This window comes from Balaenoptera acutorostrata, chromosome 15, assembly GCF_949987535.1.
Source record: "Balaenoptera acutorostrata chromosome 15, mBalAcu1.1, whole genome shotgun sequence".
NCBI classification, from domain to species: Eukaryota; Metazoa; Chordata; class Mammalia; order Artiodactyla; family Balaenopteridae; genus Balaenoptera; species Balaenoptera acutorostrata.
Window position 1 is genome coordinate 42,309,798 of NC_080078.1, and position 22,406 is coordinate 42,332,203.

At 47.9% G+C, this 22,406-nt stretch overlaps 1 protein-coding gene across 5 annotated transcripts in view; it reads left to right on the forward strand.

Annotated features, from left to right (window-relative positions):
- RIN2 (Ras and Rab interactor 2) overlaps positions 1-22,406 on the forward strand; it is a 226,810-nt gene that overhangs the window by 154,636 nt on the left and 49,768 nt on the right. For 3 of the 5 annotated variants that reach the window (XM_057529593.1, XM_057529592.1, XM_057529594.1), the window contains one exon: positions 9,222-9,322. The exons of 1 other annotated variant lie outside the window; for it this stretch is intronic. In XM_057529593.1, the coding sequence (XP_057385576.1) occupies positions 9,222-9,322 (101 nt within the window). Of the gene's footprint in view, positions 1-9,221; positions 9,323-9,387; positions 9,724-22,406 lie in introns of those variants that run through there. One more of the 5 variants, XM_057529596.1, reaches the window with a different exon arrangement.

Below are 22,406 nucleotides of genomic sequence, written 5' to 3' on the forward strand. Positions count from 1 at the left end.
AATGAAAAACCCAGGGCAGAGCTCACGCCTTCTGGGCCACCCCCAGCCTTTGGGCAAATTAAGGAAAAGCAGCCTTCTGGGCACATTCTTTGGTCTGCAGAAGGCACCTTGGGGCAGATGTAGGCGTCCCAGGGCCAGGGTTTAGGGACGGGGGACGGGGGGCATGGATAACCAGCCCTGACCTTACTATAGTCATCTCCTCACCTCCTCGTCCTGACTTCACGTCACACTCAGAATTAAATCCAGATGGATGAAAGGCCTGCAAATAAACAAATGCAACATATGTAAATAGGAAAACTATGTGTGTCTTAGCATAAAACAGAGGAGACTTCATTACTTCAAGATAAGGTATGTCTTCCTAGCAAAGTTTAGTCAGCAAGAACCATAAGGAACTTTTGATTCTATCAACATTGAAAGTTGAACGAAACGTAAAAGACAGAGACGCAGGATGAGAGAAAATCTTTTAAATATTTGAGACAATGGATTCATATCCACAACTTACACAACTTAAGAAAAATCAAGAAACCCCAAAACTGCAACAAATAAATGAACAGGCCAATCCTTCCGAGGAAGAAATACAAATAGACAACATAAATAGGTAGGGGAGAAAAAGTTGCCACCCCAAAATATCTCTTTGGCATGCAGATTATTTGGAGCTGAAAACAATCACCCAAAAGACTCAGGAAGGGGACTTCCCTGTGGTCCAGTGGGTAAGATTCCACACTTCCAATGCAGGGGGCCCGGGTTTGATCCCTGGTTGGGGAACTAGATACCGCATGCATGCCGCAACTAAGGAGTCTCCATGCCGCAACTAAGGAGTCTCCATTGCCGCAACTTAAGACCCGGCACAGCCAAAGTAAATGAATAAAATAAATATTAAAAAAAAAGACTCAGGAAGAACCTTTGACCTTCCACCTAAACTGCCTAAAAGAATGCAGATAGAGGACCTATTCCAGGAAGGGAGCCGTCACCATAAATACCACTAATATGAACGAGGTGGTGGAAGGAAGTCTGTTCATACTCCTCTCTGGGTCCCATTGTCTCTGCAGGGCCCAGCAAACCTTTGTTTCCCAAACATCTGCCGTTCCATCTCATGTGAACTGCCTTCCTCCCCTTTGAAGCCCCAAACCACTATCCCAACATCCTCTTTTGTCTTGAGCTGAAGGTGGTATATAAAGGTTTTGGCCATTTTGGCGAGTTACTCAGTTCTCCTGGGTCTCTGCCATGTGTACATGTTATTAAACTTTTGTTTGATTTTCTGCTGTTACTCTGTCTCATTTTAATTTATTTAATTTATTTTAGTTCTTAACTCTTAGACCAGCCAGAAGAACCTAGAAGGGTAGAGGAAAGTTTATTCCTCCCTGACGCATATAATCTGGGCAAAGCACATTAAGACAATAAAAAGCCACTTGGACTCATCAGATTAGGCAAAGCTTAGAAGTCTGATACCAGCAAACACTAAGTGAGGTGGATGTTTTCAAAGAAGGTGGAGGCGCTTAGCTGGACACTGACCCCTGGAGAGCCACGTGGTACCACCTCAACCTATTACGTGCCTAGAACCTGGCATTTTCTCTGAGGTTGCACACAATACACAGGGCTGTTCATTATGGTAAGGATTGTGACAGCAACATATTGGAAACGACCTAAGCGTCTATCAAGATAGAATGGATGGGACTTCCCTGGTGGCACAATGGTTAAGAATCCACCCGCAGATGCAGGGGACACGGGTTCAATCCCTGGTCCGGAAAGATCCCACATGCCATGGAGCAACTAAACCCATACACCACAACTACTGAGCCTGCACTCTAGAGCCCGTGAGCCACAACTACTGAGCCCACACACCACAACTACTGAAGCCCGTGCGCCTAGAGCCCGTGCTCCACAACAAGAGAAGCCACCGCGATGAGAAGGCCGTGCGGAGCAACGAAGACCAATGCAGCCAAAAAAAAAAAAAAAAAGATAGAATGGATACATGGTATATTCCTCCTGCATGGTTTATCCCTCTGGTGGAAAACCATTCCCACTTAAAATGAATGAACCAAGGTTTCGTGTATCAACATGGATAAATCCTACAATATTTCCTTGGGTGAAATGAGTGTAAACAAGCTATAGGACAATACATCAGTACGATTCCATCTGGTAGAAAAAGCACACAGTGATAACATTCAAGAGTGATACACAAAACTGATCGTTGTGGTTCCCTCCGAGTAGGTAGGATTATAGGTGTTAGTCAAGGGAGATTAGTTTTGTTTGTTTTTGGCCGCGCCATACGACATGCAGGATCTTAGTTCCCCAGCCAGGGATCGAACCCATGCCCCCTGCATTGGGAGCGTGGAGTCTTCACCACTGGACTGCCAGGGAAGTCCTGAGGGAGATTAGTTTTAACTATGAGGACTAAAAAAAATGCACAACCTAAAAGTTGAGAATTATGTTTTATTCGGTGGACATACTGAGGTGATAACTCTGAGGGACTGTTCCAGAGAGGTCAAGGAGGAGCCAGATATATAGGAGTTTTTGCAAAAAAGAACAAGTAGTCTGAACATCGAAAGATTACTGTTCATTAAAGAAAAAACAGACATCTCAAACTAATGAATTTAGCACTTTCCTATGGGAAAGACGCAAGAGTCTGGGCTCATCGACATCATTCCTTGGTATGCACCGTAGCTATCTAGGGACACTATCCTGTTTTGAGTCCCCTCAGGGTGCACAGTCAGGGAACTGCAGTGGCTGCTGGCTTGATGGCCCTGACATCCTTTGTTTACTGATATGACAGGCAACACTCTTCATCCACAACTACAATAATCCGTGTTTTTCATGGGAATGTATTATGTTTGTAATTTTAATTAAATTTCAAAAATGTAAATGCAAACACTCTTGGGAGACGTGACACACGTAGAGTAAAAGCAAAACAAAGAAAAGGGCAAGGTTCCGAGAGATGCTCCAGCATTATTTCCCAGACACTCCTCTGCAGGTGAAGGGAAGCAGTTTTCATTACTTCTTTGTTTCCATGGTGACGGTTCCTGGGGGCAAAGATCATTTGAAAGTTTGTAGGAAGTCCATTATTTTCCAGACTGTTTCAGAAAAACTCCAGCATGGGGTGTGCCCGCAAGACCGGGGGGCCCCTCCAGCTCAGCAGAAGCAGACAGGAAAGGCAGTTGTCAGGGTCAGTGGTTGTTTGTGACCTGGAGCTGGGTCTAATCCCACTAAGCTGATAGGATTGTAAAGGCCAATCACACCCCAAGGCCAAGTTGATGCACTTGGGGAATAGAAATTCCGTGGCTAAGGGCCAAGCACTTGACTTTTCCCACACCCTAGGTTTCAAGTCTTCATCTATCAGCGACACATCCTTTTCAGAACCTCGGATAACATTCCTGAGTTGGTCCTGGAATTCCAAGAGCGCTGTATCAGAACTTGCTCTATAAGTACTTTCTCGTTTTATTTTTTACTTAACCTTCAAGAGAATTTTTCTCCTTTTATCTAACCCTAAAAGAAAGAAAACAAGTTTTGGAGTCCCTCCCTTTTCCCTCCCTCCAGCCTGCCCTGCAAGCAGGGGTGACAGACAACAGCTTCTCTCCCGGTCGGTGGGGGAAATTGACATCTAGCGGGCAGATCTCGAGATTAGAGACTTCTGGGCAGACAGGCAGAAGGAGGGTTGGAGTCTGCGAACACTGGTCTTTTGTAGATCCAGTCGGCTGCTGGGGATGAAATGGCCTCTTTGCAGGCTGGGAGGTGTGTGAGTCCGTTTTAAGTGTCACCTTTATCAGCTCTCTGCTTCCTAGCAGGTCACCACTGATATAAAGAGAGAATTTAACTAGGAAGAGAATGCGAGAGCATTTAGGGGCATGCTACAGAATGTTTTAATCTCATCATCCTATTTAATCATCCAACTCTCGACGCCAAAGCATCCAGGGTCCAGGGATGAGGGGGCCCAGGTGGGTTCAGGACTCAGCTGGCAGGAGGCCAAGGCGGGATTTGAAGGCAGGTCTTTCCGAGCCCCAGCTGGGGCGCTCACCACCCCTCCTTGCTGCCAGACCCCCTGGGAGTGGCTGCAAGCTGGCTGCTTCCACGCTGCCCGCCTGCTGCTGGAAGTGCGGCCCCGAAGGTGAGGTTCCCGCCGACTGGGACGTTACCCAGAATGATTACAGAGTGGTCCACATCAGTGTAGACTCCTGTGCCAGGCTAGAGCCCGGCAGGTCCCGCCTTGTCCAGGCCAAGTCCTGGGTGTGATGTCGGGAAAGAACCTGGGACTTCCCGAATTCTTCTCCTGCCCTTGGCCTGGCTGCCGCCGGAGAGTGTGAAAATCGCCTAGGTGAGCACTTCCTGTGCTTTGTTTTGGAGCCCCGGGGTGCTGGCTTTCTGAGCAGAATGAGGGAGGGACCCAGAGACCCAACCCCTGGCTTGGTCCCCCTGTGGCGGCTGCAGAAGGGCCCGTCCTGCTGGTAAACCCTTCTCCTTGCTTTGGGAGGCAACACACCAGCCCCGTCTCCCCAAGGGGCACGGCGGACACTGGCAGTGCCCTGGCTCTATCAGGGCGGGCTCTGCCATGCCCTGACCCTGTCACTGCCTGTGGAGCTTTCTGGAGAGATCGATCACACCTGATGTGTTTTGGTACAAGAACTACTGTCTCACCAGCTCAGTGCCCTGAAACCTGATGGCCCATCTCTGGAGATGATTCACTGAAGAACAGCCGTTTGGCTCTGTTGCCTCCTTCCCACGTGTCCACGGCATGTCCTGGGCGGCCAATCAGGGTTGTGGACAGAAGCGCTGGCTTCCCAGCTTGGCACATGCTTAGGCAGCCCCTTCCCCCTTGTAGGAATTCTCGACAGGGACCAGGATGTGTTGGGGTTTCGGGTTGTGTAAGTGGATTTGGAGAAATTTCGATGAGGCAGCACTGACTTGGATAAAGCACTTACATTGAAACCACTGTTGGCTTTAACGTGGACAAAGGCTAAAACTTAGGTTCAAACTGGTCCCCTTTGGTGGGTGGTAAGTTATCTCTGTTTGCCCTCAAGGCATGAAATCTGGAAGAACATGAGAGCATGGGGATGAGGTCAAACATCTGCAGGAATTAAAACCAGTCACACACACACACACACACACACACACACACACACACACACACACGTGTATCTGGGGACAATGTGGGGAACAGCTCAAATCCCATCAGTGACACCTGGGCCGACCTCAGGGCGCGGCAGAGGTTTCAGGATGACTCTTGCTGTTGGAGGGGCCTGGTGGGCGTATAAACAGGTCACTCAGAGGCAGGCCTGGCTCTGGACCCCTAGCCTCTGGTCCATTTGTCAGGTAAATCTGTGCCGTCAGGTGGATGAGTTGGGGTCGAAAGGGATGGAGGGGCTGAAAAAGCCCTCATCCGGCCTGAAGAGCCCCATAGCCATCCAGCCAGGGGCAAGCTCTGTCATCATCCACCTTTGTGTCTTGGGATCACCACGCCTCCCTTCTGCTTTACAGATAAGCAGTGTTACCTGTGATTTGCCATCCGAGTGCTGCTGAGTGACAACCACAGTTTGTAGTGTGTGTTTGGGACAAAACAGCCTGGCCAGAGCGGGTCAGCTGCTTTTCCTGGGGAAAGCCATTTGGGATTTTGACAGTCAGATCACAGCTGTGGCCGTGAAGGGGACTGAGGGGGGAGAGGCTGAATGTGCTGCAGTGGGAATCTTTCCTCCGAGGTTTGCCCGAGGCTGAGGCTGGGCCTCCCCAGGGCAGGTCTGTCTGTCCTGTGTGTCCCTCATGGGCTGCGTGTGGCGCTCCTCTCCAGGACCCCAGCCATGACCTAGAATGGGAGGGGGGACCCACCAAGCTCACCCCACTCCTCCCACCGTTTTAGTTCCTCCTTTTTCCATTTTCATACGCATCCACCCTTTTTCTTATTTTCCTAATAATTTTGATGATGAAGTCGTTTAAACATACAGAAGATCACACAGGATACTAAAACACACATCACTAGCTCCGTCAGATCTCATCATTTTGTCATTTTGCTTTAAGAAATGAAAAGTTGCCAGAGGTTGAGCCCCTCTACCTGTGCTCACCTGCATCCACTTCTCTTCCTGAGGTTTAGGATGGTGACCCTGTACTTCATCTTGGAGTTGTCTTTATTTATGTGTATATCTACAAACCCTCAATAGTACAATTTTGCCTGGTTTTAAACCTCATATACTGAATGTAATCCTTTTCAACCTTTTTTGTTTTTGCTTTTATGAAAACTTGTTTGAGCTTTTATGTCTATATATGTGTTGATGCATATAATCGGGTTCATTAATTTTAACTGCCACGTAGTATTCTAACCCTCCATTTATCCATTCTCCAATTGATGGACATTTAGGTGCTTATAATTTGGTTTTCTTACAAATGGCGGTACAGCCAATATTCTTCTCAAGGTCTCCCTGCACGCACGTGCACGAGTTTCTCTCGTATGTAGTACGTATACAGGAGGTCTGTGTATCTCCAGCTCTACAAGATACTGCACATCACTCTCCAAAGTGCTCTCCAAACGCTCCTCCAGCAACACGTGAGGGTTTCTGTTTTCCCACGTCCTCGAGTATTTGGCATTGTCAGACTTTTTAATTTGTGCCACTGGACTGTGTGTAAAAGATCTCCTGGTCTTCTCTCCCAAGGCCCCAGTGCTTCCAGAAGCTCCACCTACAGCCTGCACCCCAGTCACACATGAAGGGGATGGACTTGGCTGGTCTCCTGTCTCCTGACCTCTAAGTATTGGGAGTGCACAGAGCTGTTTGCTGGGGCCCCTTCTCTAACTTCCCCGCCCCCTTAGGTAATCTCTCCTTGTCACAGGACTTTGAAACACTAACACCTATTCCAGTGACTTCCAAATGTACAAGTTGTTCCACCCTTAATATCAAAAGCCACTTAATACATTTAATTGATGGCCAGTAAGCAACTCAGTTAAAACTTAACCTACGCAGTGTCCAGCTTGATTTCTTCCCCAAATCTAATCCTTCCCCATTTTTTCCCATCTCAGTCAAGGGCACTGTCATCTCTCTAATTGCTCAAGCCAACAACTTAGGAGTTGTCCTTGATTCTTCTCTTTCCCCACCGCCACGTTCAGCCCATCAACTTCTATTAATTTCCGTGTCCAGTTGTTCCTGGATTTCCCCCCTTCTTTCTAATTCCACTGCTACCACTTTGACCAAAGCCACCATCACCTCTTGGCTCGACCATTGCAGTTGCCTCCTAACTAGTTTTGCTGCTTCTCCTTACAAACCATCTCTAAGCCACAGCCAAGGGGATCTTTTTAGAACATAAAACAGGTAAAATGCCATTCCCCTACTAAAGCCCTCCAATGGTTCTCAGTTGAAAACTCAAATCCAAGGGTACCGTGATCTAGAAGGCGGACAAGGTCTGGTCACAGGCAGACTGCACCCTTCCACATGCCTCCCTAACCTCTGGGACTCTGTGTGGATGGCTCTTCCCTTGATCTTTTCATGGCTCCCTTGTCATTCAGGGCTCCATCACTTCCTGGAAGACCTGTCCTGACCACCCCGCCATAGCTAGGGTGGCCCTTTAGCTGTTTCCTACAGCATCACTTGATTCTCTTTTCATTCTGGGACGTCTCAGTGCTCAGTGCTCTGGTCTGTGTCCCACCAGAATATCATCTCCGTGAGGATTGTCAACCCTACTCTACACTTGCAGTGTATGGCAAGAAGTGGGTAGCCATAAAGTTATGAATGAATGAATGAATGAATAGATGGACGTCAACATTTTGGAACAGTCTCTAGGCTCAAAATGAAATTTCTCCCTGAGTCTGGGTGGTATGAAAGCTGCTTGAGGCAAGACGACACCTGTCTTTAGCCAAAACAGTGATTCTCAAGTGTTTTATAAATCCTAGGGCCCCTTCACACTGTTAAAAATTATGAAGGGCCCTACAAACAGCTTGTGTTCATGTGTATTATATCTACAGATACCTGCTGTACCGTAAGTCCCCTACATACGAACCTTCAAGTTGCGAACTTTCAAAGATGCAAACGTGCGTTCGCACGTCCAGTCACATAAGTTAGTTCATGTGTCTGGTGTACATTGTCACGTGCATGCATCCTCTACAAGTGGTTGTGCTTTTGTGTACTTTACAGTACTGTATAGAGTACAGTAGTACAGTATCTTTATTTCAAGCCCAGGATGTCCGGAAGCAAGTGTAAAAGCAGCGGTATATAGCCAATTGTGTTAGTTGGGTACCTAGGCTAACTTTGTTGGACTTAGCGAACAAATTGGACTTACGAACACGCTCTCGGAACGGGAACTCGTTCGTATGTAGCGGATTTGCTGTATTACGAAATAAATGAAGAAAACATTTTAAATATTTATTTTAAAACAGTAATCGATTACATGTTGACATAAGTAACATTTATATGAAACAATTAACTACATTTTAAAAAAATGGACGAGCAGTGACACTTTGAGGGCCTGTGTTCCACACGCGCAGAGCCTGGTTAACACCAGTGAAGATGCTTTTGAATGAGCAGATGGGGGTGCTCAAGAATTCACACCAAACTTCAGGGTCAGATGTAGCCTCTTCCAGGCATGTGGGCGGGGAATGCGAGCCCACACAAGTCTTTTCCAAGAAGAGGACGCATTTGCCCATCTCTTCCCCCTGTGGGTCCCTGACTGCCCACTCACCTGCTCCCAGCCTCACACAACCCTCTCTCTTCCCTTTCCCCTAACAATCTTCTCATCAAAAAGAAAAAAGAAAAAAGAAAAAAAAGAAAGAAAGAAAGCAAAGAATAAGACGAGAAATAAATTTAAAGTCATTGGAAATTGATTTGCCAAGTGTATATATCTTTGAAACAGGCTTCTTTCTGTAACCAGTATAAGGATGGTATACATTTTAACCCAGGGCATCCTTTAGGAGTTTTCACTTTGGCAGTATGTATTTTGAGGCCTGGTTTTGCCAAGATTTATTTATTCCTCTTTGTAGTCATGTTGAGAAGCCAAACTGGGTGTCAATATTTTTTTTCTTAGGGCAATACCGAAACCTAAGTTCTTCCTCTTTCTAAGAAGCTGCTCCCTCCCTCTCTATTTTTTGCCCCCCCCCACCCCGGGCTGGGTAAAGGAAATTCACAAAGCCAGGATTTAAAAAAAAAAAAAAAAAAAAGGTGGTCATCTCTGTGCTCCTATTGCAGCGGCTGAAGCTGCCCAGCTCTGCACACGCCTCTTCCACTTCCTGACGTCACACTATTTTTGTCTTTGAATAGCTCATTGACACAATCGCCTCGGAGATTGGAGAACTGAAACAGGAGATGGTGCAGACAGATGTCAGCCTGGAAAATGGCCTGGGACCCACAGAAGCCCACAGGTGACCGAGGCGATTAGGCGTCGGGCGCGTGATGGGGGCGACGTGAGCCTGTTTAGCCACGAGGACTGCCGTTCCGGTCACCCCTCAGGTTTGGGAGCTGGGGGTGTGGTAGCCGCTCCAGAAGAAGCTCTCTGTAGGAGGTGGGAGTGGCCTAGGAACCAGTTGTCCGGGTTCCCGTTAATCCCTGTGAAGGCACTTGAATTTTACACCTTCTCCATTCCGCCTGGCATCAGAACCTGGAAAGCTAAAGTTCTGTCTGTCACATCCACCTACTCACAATGATGGAAACCGTAACGCAGTGGGATCCTCCGTGTGCAAAATAGAATTCAGTGTAGCCCGTGTCAGTCTCCAGAAGGTTTAAAGGGAGCACAAAAGAGGATGGACTCGTTTTGCATTCTCAGGTCAGAAAAAACCCCAGCCCCTTCCGTGGCCCTTAGCCTGACATGCGATCCAGCCCAGCGTATTGGAAATCGGATGTGGTTGTGAGTGATTAAGGAAGGCACTGGTTAGATGTGTTACAATGTGTGCACATTGCACGTGGTCTAGGTAGGTAGCTAGGGACTGGCTTTTTCTGCAGAATGGGGATGCAGAGGTCGGAGTTGGGGGGGCAGGCTGGAGGAGATCCCCCAAACCTCTTCCAGCTCTTGGAGGCTCTAGCTCATTTCTAGCAAGGACAACAGAGCATAAGCAATACAAAAACGGCACGGACACTTGGTGCCCCGGAGGCCAGATTCATTATCAGCTTCCCCCTTTTCTCGGGAAATGGAGTTGAGGTTGCCTGGTGCAGGGCAAGGGTGAGATCTGCAGAGTTGGTTTTGCTTGCAAGTCATGAGACGGGCAGGAGGAGTCCTGCAGGGGCAGGCGAACCAGGTTCTGGTTATCCAGGCAAGTTTCAAACCAGCTGGACTTGTTCCTGCCGTGGAGGAGGGGAGAGCTGGCAGTCCCCGCGAGGCACCCTGCAGCTGGGAGATGGTACTTCCACACCCTGCGTCTCTGGAGAATTTCCCCCTTAGCTGTGGAAAATTCTCGTGCCTGCCATTCCCTCTCCTTCCTACAAAAACGATGGAGGTAGACCAGGTGGTCCTCCCCGTGGCATTCTGTGATTCCCCTTGCTCTCGGTGTGAACAGCTTTGGTGGTTTCATTTTTCTCCCCATAAACTAGACAAATGCACAATGATCTTTGATTAGAGATTTTCTGCTCCATGTTCAGAGTAGTTCCAAACTCCCTGGAACTTTTAGCCAGAGGATCTCTCTTTACCCTTAACATCTCCTTTAAGCTTTTCAAATTTAAGAATGACTGTAAGCATTCCACCATACCTTTTTTTTTTCCAGGTTAATGTCAGTTATTATTGAATGCTATGTTGGTTAACACTGAATTTATGAATTTTAAAAGGTGTTTTACTTGGTTTTTTTAAAATGGGAATCAGAAAAGTCAAGATTGTCTTTATTTAACGATGTACATGGTGTTTACCACGTGCCAGCCACTGTTCTAAGTGCATTACAGCTGCCAACTCATTGAGTCTCCTAATTACCCTATAAAGGAAAGCTCCATCATGACCCTCGTTCTGCTGATGTGGGACCCCTGTGACATGGAATAAAAGCCAGCCTGAAGAGGCAGTGGCTTCTGTGCTGGGGTCTCTCATTGATTGTTTGGAAGCGTGGAACAGTGACTTTGTTTTAATCCCTCCGTTTTGCCCAGCAGAGAAGTCAGGAGAGCCAGATGACGGGGGCGGGGTATGATGAGGAGCGCTCTGAGTTGTTTCCAAAGTGAAGGCAGAGCAGAGCAGAGCTGCGGTCACAGGGAAACAGCAGCTCAGCCTGGCACAGAGCAGCCCAAAGGGCAGACGAGAGGGAAGGAGCAGGAGTGGGGGTAGCAGAGTCGTCTCAAGTGAGACCCCTGTAGAGAGAAGCAGCAGTTGCCCACCCATCCCCCATACCTGGGCTGGGCACGTTCTGGTGGCCGCAGGAATGCATCACAGTCGTCTTCCTTTGTGGCATCGTCCTCGGTGAGGGTGCGTGTGAGCTGTGATCTAACCTCACCTGCCCCAGACACGGTCATCAGGAAGTGTCCGGGCTTCCTTAGCTTGTAGAATGCGAGGTTAAGGGCCAAGCTGGCGCCTTAGGTTAGGATGCCGTTCCCCACCTGCGGTGGCTTTTGGTTGTTCGTCTGTGGTCAATATTGAGATGAGCTGGAGATCTTTAAACCTTTCCTGGTGTCATGAACCCCTTCTCAGGATATTTTAAATGCATGATATAAAATATGTAGGCTGACAGGGGAAACAGTTGTATTGGGATACAAGGATCAGAATTTTAACGTGTGTGATTTTATAGCATAGGTACTTCTTTACTGACACGTTAAAAAGCCAAGTGAGGCTGTGGGTCTAAGGACTGCTGTCGTCTGGAAGCAGAGATGAGCACACATGGTACTTCTGCACCGACAGTGAAAACACCTAGGGCTGCTGCTGGTGACAGAGTCTCAGGGGCTGAGAGAACTACTGGGATTTGTTGCCTGCATTCGAAATGGGAGGAAAGTAATTTCAGAACCAGGTTAGTGAAAGTAAAGATGTCCCTTTTTTCCATCCAGTGGTCAGCTCCCACCTCCTGTCCCCTGCAGGGACACTTGTGGGCTTCGGGGACACCACGCTCCCTGGTTTCCTCTCACCTCACCTGCCACCGCTTCTAGTGTCCTGGCTGGTTCCTCCTGGTCTCCCTGCCCTCCTGACCCTGGAGTACCCAGAGGCCTCTGCACTGTCCCCTTGTCTCTCTGAGTAAGTGCCTTAGTGTCCACATCAGTAAAATGGGGATAATGGCGGAGCTTTACCTCCGAGTTGTTAGGACGATTGAGTCAATAGCTGTAAAGGACTTATTATTAGCACAGTGTTGGCACGTGGTAAGTACAATATATTGTCTACAGAGAGATCTCTAGAGTAACTTCGTGTGTGATCTCATCCAGGCTTGTGGCTTTGATCCTATCTATATGTTGGTGATTCCCAACTTGTATCCATCCCTACGCTGGTCCTCTCTTGGAATCCAGATGTTTGCATCCAGCTGCCCACTCAGCCTGACCTTTGGCGTCTCAAACTTACAAAGACCGAGACTGAGCCCTTGGTTTCCCTTCACAAACCTGCTTCTTCCCTGGTCTTCCCCATCCCGGTAACCTGCCTCCAGGTGTTAGGACCTTGCATCAACCCTGATGCCTCTTCTCTCATAACCGCCTTCCCCTCCCCCTCCAGATCCTTGCAGCTCTACCCGTAAGATAGGCCCAGGGTCGGACCACCCCTCACCACCACTGCGGTAGACCCCTGCCTGGCACCTCTGCTTCATCATCACCGACCCACCTTCTCTGGGCTGTTATCTAAGCAGCAGAGAGGATGCTCTGACTTTAGTTCCTCTGAATCCAAGTCACGGCACTTCCGTTCAAAGGCCTTTAGTAGTTTTCCATTTAAAACCAAAATCCTTCAGCCCTGTGGGATCTGACCCCTCCCCGCCCTCACCGGCTCTTCTTACAGTGTCTTCCCCTCCATCTGACTGCTCCAGCACCCTGGCTCCTGGCCAAGCAGGCTCCTGCCCTCCGACCTTTGTACCTACTGTTCCCTCTGCCTGGAACGCCTTTCCTCCAGGAAGCAATCACCCATGGACCTTCCCTTCTTCTGTCCCCTTAGCTGGCTTTATCTTTTTTTTAAAATAAATTTATTTATTTTATTTATTTATTTTCGGCTGTGTTAGGTCTTCGTTGCTGCGCGTGGGCTTTCTCTAGTTGCAGCGAGCGGGGGCTACTCTTCATTGCAGTGCACGGGCTTTTCATTGCAGTGGCTTCTCTCATTGCAGAGCACGGGCTCTAGGAGTGTGGGCTTCCGTAGTTGTGGCACGCGGGCTCAGTAGTTGTGGCTCACGGGCTCTAGAGCACAGGCTCAGTAGTTGTGGCGCATGGGCTTAGTTGCTCTGTGGCATGTGGGATCTTCCCGGACCAGGGCTCGAACCCGTGTCCCCTGCAGTGGCAGGCGGATTCTCAACCACTGCGCCACCAGGGAAGCCCCTGGCTTTATCTTAATTTGTAGAACTTGTACAGACCTGACATAGATTCACTTGCCTAATCATGTGTCTTCTGACTCCCAGCACTAGAAAGTAAGCTCTGTGAGAGCAGGGATTTGGTCTCTGTTCAGTGCTGTGTTTTCAGTGCCCAGAATGGTGTCTGGCATATGGCATACACTCAGTAAATGTTTGGTGAATGGACAAATGACAGATGCCAGAGCCTTGGAGATTCTAAAAGAATTCAAGCATCAGAAGCCTCTTGCAGAAACAAGACGTCACGCTCGTAAAGCAATTAGGGGATCCCAGCTAGTGCGTAAAAAAATAAAAAGTTGAAGATGTGTGATAGGCCTTAAGCTTCCTCCCTAGCAAAGCAGAGGGAGGGCCCAGAACCCCTTCCCCCTATGTTCCAGCCATGCGTCCTCCATCAGTTCTGAGTTACAGGCTGTTGTAATGTTTACCAATAAGGGAGCAGCTGATTAGCTCTGCCCCAGGCCCTCTGCTGGTGTTTTACTGAAGAGAATCCGGGAAGCCGGGGAGGAGGATGACGGGTTTCTTGTCAATGCTCTCTCCAAATGCTGCAGCTTATTTCCTCTTTCTCCCCGCCCCTTTCCCCCAAAGACTAGAGTATGGGAAGACTAAAGGCTTTTTACTTTCCCCTCCTTCCCCCGTGGTTTCCCTTTTCAGTTGGGGGAAGGGTGTCTCTGGGCAGGCACGCCACCAGAGCTCCACCCGCATCCCCACCTGGACCCATCGCCTCTCGACTGAGGCCCATCTCTAAAGATCCCTTTGTCCTCAGGTAGAAAGAGGGATCCAGCAAAACAGCTTCACAAAAAGAGGTTCCGGCTGGGTGTGCAGGCCCCCTGGGGATCCCGGCTGGACCAGGTCACGATGGCTGTCGCTGCCCCTGTGTACCGTCTTATCCTCCTTTACGCCGCCCCCCCATTCCTGCTGTGGCCTCACTGGGACACTCCAGCCCAAGTGGATGGCTGGGGGTGCCCAGGCTCCTGAAACTCCACCCCCATCACTCCACCCCCCAGTTCAGACACACAGAATTCAAAACTCCCTTGGCCGGCCCTGCCCAATGCCACGGGGTAGCAGTCGTTCCCCACCACTGGCCACTTCTGGAAGGGTCTGTGTCCCTGGGGAAGTTGCAAGCGTCTTAGCAGCTGTGCAACAGCATTGATAGCAAAACCACAAGACACTCAGACTGCCCGCCCCTGGTACCGCCCTTCACTTCTTCACTTGGCTAGAGGTTGGAACACAAGCTTGGAAGAGGAGAGTGGTGGCTTACAGTCTGGGGAAGAGGCACAACCAGGGCCTGTTAGCTGCCCTCTGGCTTCTGAATGAAACCCTCTCGCATTTAGTGCTGCATTTCAGAAAGTCCCACCAGAGTAAAACAAGATGAGGAAAAAGCACACACATCAGTTCGCAGTTAGATGAGTTGTCACAAAGTAAACACAGCACAGCACCCAGATCAAGACACAGAACGTTCTCAGTGCCCCCCAGGGGCTCCCTTCTAAACACTGCACGGCAAGGTAACCACTTTCTATTGCCATCGATTAGTTTTGCCTGTTTTTGAACTTTATATGACTGGAATCATACAGCATGTATTCCATTCTGTGACTACAACACAAGTTGTGTATCCATTCTACTGTTGATGGGTATTTGTGTTGTTTCCAGCTTGGGACTATTTTGAATAACGCTGAGATGAACATTCTTGTGCATGTCTTTTGGGGAACACATGTGACATGCTTCAATTAGGGATATGGGAGTGAATTGTTGGGTTGTAGGATGCTTATATATTCAACGTTAGTAAACGGTGCCCAAGAGTTTTCCAAAGTCATTTTGTCAATTTGCACTTCCACCAACAGTGTGTGGGATTTCTGAATGCTCTGTTCTCATCTATACTTGCTATGGGCTACTTTTTCAGTCTAGCCATTAGGATGGATGTGTGGGTGTAGAGCTTCTGAAACCATGACGGATGAAGGCAGGTGTGATTACCTGTATGTTGTGACTCAGTGCTTATCTCAATGCTCTGGGAGTCAGGAATTGGGGACTCTCCAGTTTTTCTGTTTTGTTTTGTTTTTTATTTTATTTCTGGCTGCATTGGGTCTTCGTTGCTGCGCGTGGGCTTTCTCTAGTTGCAGTGAGCAGGGGCTACTCTGTTGTGGTGCATGGGCTTCTCATTGCGTTGGCCTCTCTTGTTGAGGAGCACGGGCTCTAGGCACGCGGGCTCAGTAGTTATGACACACGGGCTCAGTAGTTGTGGCTCGCGGGCTCTAGAGCGCAGGCTCAGTAGTTGTGGCGCACGGGCTTAGTTGCTCCGCAGCATGTGGGATCTTCCCAGACCAGGGCTCGAACCCGTGTCCCCTGCATTGGCAGGCGGATTCTTAACCACGGCACCACCAGGGAAGCCCTGACTCTCCAGTTTTAACAGAGCATCCTTTTACCGTTTTCATATGTCTAGATTCCAGGCTAAAGTCCTGGGGAATTCTGAGCTGACAGCCAATTCATTGGGTGATATTTATGAAACCTGTGAAGTTATGGAAAGGATTACTTGGGGGAGGGGATGAAAAGAGAAAATAATCCAGAAATAATGAGAAAAAATATGTACCTTTTATTATTTCTATTTCTGCTTATGAATCTTAGATCATAAACTTGCAGCAGAAAAAAACTGCCAACAAAATTCTCTCCATCTCTTAGCTTCTTTTCCTTTACTTTGCTCAGTACTTACATGCAGAAATATTTAGCATCTCATGAATTGATTTGACCAAGGCCATTGGTTGCATCATAACTAAGAACTGAATGTGCCCAAATCTGATACAGCTACTTTGGGCGTTTAAATTCTTCTTTTAAACTCAGAATACATCTGCCTCCAATACAGTTTCCCATATTTAATAAATACATGTCCTCAACATCGGTAACTTCAAACACAGAATTTAATGTGACTTCATATTATTCCTTTCCATTTTTTTTCTCTTGAAACATCACATACAGAGTGACTATTCTTCTCTGATTTATAGCTACTTCTGCTCTTCTGAAGATCTTGGAGAATGTATTCATGAGGTCATCTGGAAGCAAGTTCAAGTCATTGGATGCAAAACTCGCTTTGCATTTTGTCTCCTTGCATAGTGTCTGTGTCGTGTGCAGTGTTAGCCAGCAGAACAAATATTTTCCTCTTTTGCCATATCTGGAAACCTGCCTGTACCTCAGGCCATTCGTTCAGATGCTGTGGCATCTGAGGGCAGGCCACGCCTAGAACCAGCCACACCTGTCAAAAAGGTCGGTTTGCTTCCTGCAGCAGACACAGGAAGCTCACAATAATCATTTGCTACAGAATATTAGGTATGTCTTTCAGTATCTTAGATCCCTTCTAAAAAATGTTTGCTGTCATCAAAGTTTATGGCTCTGTCTTACACATGATCTATTTCTAAGAATTGTTAGTACACATTTCCACTAATTCTAATTTGTCAGTGCTTGCCTGTTCACATTCTTTCTCAAAGAATATCTGATGGCAAACAGGATAGAGAAGCTCTTTGACTTGGGTTGAAAACAGCTGAAACTCCATTTGTCTGAAACACCCCAAGGGACACCATAGACACAGCCCCTCTTTCCTTCAGTAGAAGCAAGACAGGTGGGGTGCTTTGGAAGGACATAGCTCTGTTCATAATTATCAGTAACCATTTTGCAGTGAGACATTTACCTATCACGCTCATCGAGGATATTCTTTTTTTTTAAAATATTTTATTTATTTATTTATTTATTTATTTGGCTGTGTCGGGTCTTAGTTGCGGCACGCAGATTTTTCGATCACGCACATGGGATCTTTTGTTGCGGTGCGTGGGCTTCTCTCTAGTTGTGGCACATGGGTTCCAGAGCGCATGGGCTCTGTAGTTGTGGCACGTGGGCTCTCTAGTTGAGGTGGCGACCTCAGTAGTTGTGGTGTGCGGGCTTAATTGCCCCGCGGCATGTGGAATCTTAGTTCCCTGACCAGGGATCGAACCTGCATACCCTGCATTGGAAGGAGGATTCTTTACCACTGGGCCACCAGGGAAGTCCCGAGGATATTCTGCTATGACTAGCTTGATCAATTTGTCCCCAGTTCCTTAAGGTGTTTCCTGATTTCCAGGTACCACGAATGTTTGGAACAGTGTGTCAAGGAATTCTACGAGGATTGACCAACTCTTTGCTCACACTGTTACCAATGTAGCAACAATTAAGTTCAATTTACAGAAAATATTTCTTGAGTGGGTGCTATTTGCTAAAATACCTATAACTCTTTAGGGAAGCCTGAAGAGTTACCCAACTTAAGGGAGAAAGAATTGTAAACAAGTATCATATAATGGAATGAGGACGTAATAGGGGACTATGCCAGATGTCCTGGGGACCTCGGGGACGATGCAGGTAATTCCAGGTAGGAGGTGGTTTTAGGAAAGATGAGACTCAGCCTTAAAGAATGAGGTGAGCAAGTGTAAGTACAAGTTCCCCAAACAGCTGTTTTGCCAATCTTGATTGGAGATATTGGGGAAGGTTTTTAAAAAGAACATGTAAGATTTCTTTTTTTTTTTTAATTTTTATTGGAGTATAGTTGATTTTAAATGTTATGTTAGTTTCTGCTGTATAGCAAAGTGAATCAGTTATACATATATCCACTCTTTTTTAAATTCTTTTCCCCTATAGGTCATTACAGAGTGTTGAGAAGAGTTCCCTGTGCTATACAGTAGGTCCTTATTAGTTACCTATTTTACATATAGTAGTGTGTATAAGGATTTCTTTTTTGATTAGCAAAGTAGAACATGTACATTGTGGAGAAAGCACAGTGCAAAAAATAAAAATAAGTATTACCATGAACCACCTCCTGAGATAGAGCCACTTCTTTTTTTTTAAATTTATTTATTTATTTATTTATTTTTGTCTGCATTGGGTCTTCGTTGCTGCACGCGGGCTTTTTCTAGTTGCGGCAAGCGGGGGCTACTCTTTGTTGCGGTGCACGGGCTTCTCATTGCAGTGGCTTCCTCATTGTGGAGCACGGGCTCTAGGCGCGCAGGCTTCAGTAGTTGTGGCACACGGGCTCAGTAGTTGTGGCTCACGGGCTCTAGAGCACAGGCTCAGTAGTTGTGGCACACGAGCTTCGTTGCTCTGCGGCATGTGGGATCTTCCCGGACCAGGGATCGAACCCGTGTCCCCTGCATTGGCAGGTGGATTCTCAACCACTGCGCCACCGGGGAAGCCCTAGAGCCACTTCTGATTGCTTGTTGGCTATTTTATTTCTTTGCCTGGGTGCGTATCCCGCCAGTGTTTTCTGTGCATCCAAGTGGTAGATCGTGCATGATTTTCACTGACTTACGAGGGCGTTTTGGATCATCCTGGAAATGCACAATGTGTCCTAGAAGTTGATTCCATCTTTGTCGGGGGCTGGCATCCCTGCCCACACTGCACTTGGGCACACAATTTTGACAGTGGCATCCTTTGGAGTTGGATCTATCTCGGCCTTTACAGACCCTGGCTGGCTGCTACACTGGTAGTTGACTCTGCCACAAAACATCTGCTAGCTTAGACGCAGTGGTGATTTAGTCCAGCTCGGAGACAACAGCGGTGTGACCCAAAGGAGAGCTGCCTTTCCGTGAAACCCTGCACTGGCCGCAGCCCGGGCTCCAGGGTCAGCGGGCGAGACCCAGCCGGCCTGGCTCCTGCTCCTGTTTTCAGCTCCAAGGGTGCCCAGGACAACAGGTTCTTTGTTCCTTTCTTAGTTTTACAGGAACGAGTGGAGGCCCCTGCCAGCTCTGGCCCATATCTGCCCTTTTCATCTCTCACTGGAGAGATGACGGCAGGAAGTTCATAAGCAAAAAAAGTCACCAAATCCTTCTCCTCTTGTGAAAATGGCAGGGCCTCCTCCCCGAAGGGGAAATGTTCCCTTTTCTGTGCTGTTCTCTCCAACTGGTCCTCAGTAGATGGAGACTTTTCACAAAAATCCTCCTACCACGTGCTTTTAGAAATCTTTTTGAGGAAGTTGAGGCCTCCTCCCCCAGAAAGCAGCAGCCCTTGAGGAATAAAGCCCGTGACCCAAAATCTGTTCATCTTTTTCCTTGGAGAGTTTAAGGGGACAAAAATGCCTTGAGGAATGAAAATATCGATTTTCGTGGTATAGGGAAACTGCACAAGTCAGGACTGGGCCCAGTGCTATCAATTTCTAGCGTTTTGACCTCAAAGAAGGAAATAAACTATTCAATAGATGGCCTCTAATTTCCCTTAAACTATTCAATAGATGGCCTCTAATTTCCCTGGCAACACTGGCAGTGGTCCTTACAAGAATATCCCATCCCCCAGGCCTCTGCCCATCACTTTTCCCATCTCGGGTCGGGGGGAGTCCGATTTTCCTCCACTCACCTGGCTGTTTCTCTGCTATAAACCAAGAAAGGAGCCATGTGTAGCCAGGATGAAGTAGGGCCCCCTTCTCCTCCAGACTGCAACACTACAGAGGAGGGGTTTTATTCAGCTTTGCAAATTCTAAAGAAATGTTTACACAATTGAAAGTGTTAGGAAGTCATTGGACAACAATGGTGTTTCTGAAATTACATTGGACTACACCTAGTAGTCATTGGACTACTAGGTGTTTCTGAAGTTAAAGATTTTCTGGGAAATTTTTGTTTGCTGTATATACGCATATGTGTGTGTGTTTAGCAAAATTTGGAATTGGTCCTTTTGCCAGAAATTTTTATTAGATGGCTCTCTTTGGGATGAGTTGTTGTTTTCTCTGTCTCTCTACAGAGGAGTCTTTTTCTGCTAACATTTTTCTAGAACCTATTGATGTCCTGATTCATCTCCCACCAAGCCCGGCATCTTGGCCACTTCTTGGTATTTGGGGTGTGTTTGGATTCCTTCTGATACATCGGCAAGGATCTACTGCTCCAAGAGCAAGGCCAGGGTGGACGCAGGGCTCCGACTTCTGTCTGGTCCTTAATTCTGAAGACAACCCTGCCCTGGCCTCTTGTAGCTGGAAGGCTGAGCCCTCTGGAGGGTCGTGTCCGGGTGCATCTTTCTTACCATTGCAGCTGGTTGAGGTGACATCATGTGAAGAGGTTCTGTTAGGCTGGGGTGAAGCTAAAGGCTTCACGGGCAGAATGAGGAAGGGAGGCTCCCCGAGAGGGAGGATATGCCTGGAAATTTCGACACAAGAACATCAGGAGAAGTAGCTTTCCATCCTTACTTTGTTCCATCTGGAGGTTGAGGATGGCAAGCACCAGAGTCCAGGCTGAGACTCGACCCTGATGATAGACGGAGAACACCCCAGCTAGAGGCACCTGCCGGGAGCCATCCTCAAGAAGGCTCACATTTTTTTTTTTTTTGACCGTGCCACGTGGCTTGTGGGATCTTAGTTCCCCGACCAGGGATGGAACCCGGGCCCCCTGCAGTAGAAGCGCAGAGTCCCAACCACTGGGCCGCCACAGAATTCCCTGTAGAATAGTCTTTGAATAGTCTACAATGAAAAGACATTGCCTTGTTTCTTTTTCTGAATTTCTAAAAATTAGGAGAGAATAAGAGACATCCTGGAAACTACTGAACAGAATCTACTCGTAGTTCTCAAGATGTTCCAGGCTTTTCTACTCAGCTCTTTTCAGATTTCGTTTGTTTTAGTAACAGATTCCTTTTTTCAACAAGAATCCGTCTTTAGAGACGAGGAGACTGAGGCTGGAGGACATGCAGTAATGGGCCCAAGCCTCACGGTTAAAAAGAGTCAACTGAGGCTTTGATCCAGGTCTGACTACAAATGCTCTTCCCCCGAAACCACTGAAGATCATGAGGCTCGGCGGACCCTAGGTTCGGGGTCCACATGCCTTCCAAAACATTGCATCTTGATATTGCCTCCTTCACATGTGCACGAAGTGGGTGGGTTTGATTCTGGGTAAATGAGAATCCATTGATAAATGAATGGTACATCCCCAGGAGGTGTGTGCATGAGGTTCCCACTTTGGGTTTTTCCTTTCCTTTACCAAAGATAGCTTTCCTGCCAGGAGGATCTCCCGATGCCTCCTGTGCTCAACCAGCTGGGGCACATCCAGCCACTTTGGTTGGAATTCTAAGTCTCATCCCCAGTGGTGGGGAAGGCATTCTGTATTTGGGGGCCTTGATTGGAGAACTTAGCACCAATGCCCTTTGTCTGACGGGCGTGGAAGTACAATTCTAGACCAAAACTCAGCAATGACTTTTACACCCAAAGCCTACCCCTTGCTGCTCAATGGGAGGCTGGATGGGGTGTCCATGAGGGAAACACACGAGCAGTGAGGACAGAGCTGCTAAAAGTTTGGATTTGTCGCCCTGGAAGGATTTGGGCTGCTTCTTTTCTCGCCCCAGGCCCTGAGATGGCCAGAGGCCAGGGGGGCTCTTGCTGGCTGTGGTGATTTTTGCAGCTGTAGGGGAGGAAAACTTTCCTTTCTACCCTCTTGCTTCTATAGCTGATCTAGTAATTAAATCGACATAAGACCTTAACAGGAGAAAAACAAATTTTGTACGTAAAGGGGCCCCAAAGGCGTGAAACCCAAAGCCGGTCAGGAAAACAAGGCTTCTGTGCCATCCTGAGCTAAGAAAGGGCTCGGGATCTGGGGCTTCAAAGAGGAGAAGACAGTTCACAGGAAGGTGAGAGGAGCACGTGTTGGCAAACAGGTGTCTGCGATGCAGAGAAGTCTTTCTGTTATGGAAGGTCGCCTTTGCCAGTAGCTCTCTTCCTGGCCAGGCCTCTATCCAAGTTCTTTCAGGCAGTTAAGGGGAAGGTAGCTCTCTCTGAGTCAGTTGGGCTGAGTCTTCAACTTGAAACAATCCACTTGCTAAAGTGGCGTATTTTGGGGTGGCATATTCTGCTTCCCCTCCCCACCCATTTCCTGGTAAACACAGAGACAAGAACCCTTTGTCTCCTGAGACAGGAACCAGTGGCCAGATTCTATTGTCGGGGCCTGGCTGAGGACAGGCCTGAGTCAGAGGATGTGCAGTGGGGACCCAGGCGGAAGCTATGGAGACCCAGGGTCCCCCACTCCTCTTTGCCCACTGAGCTTCTCCC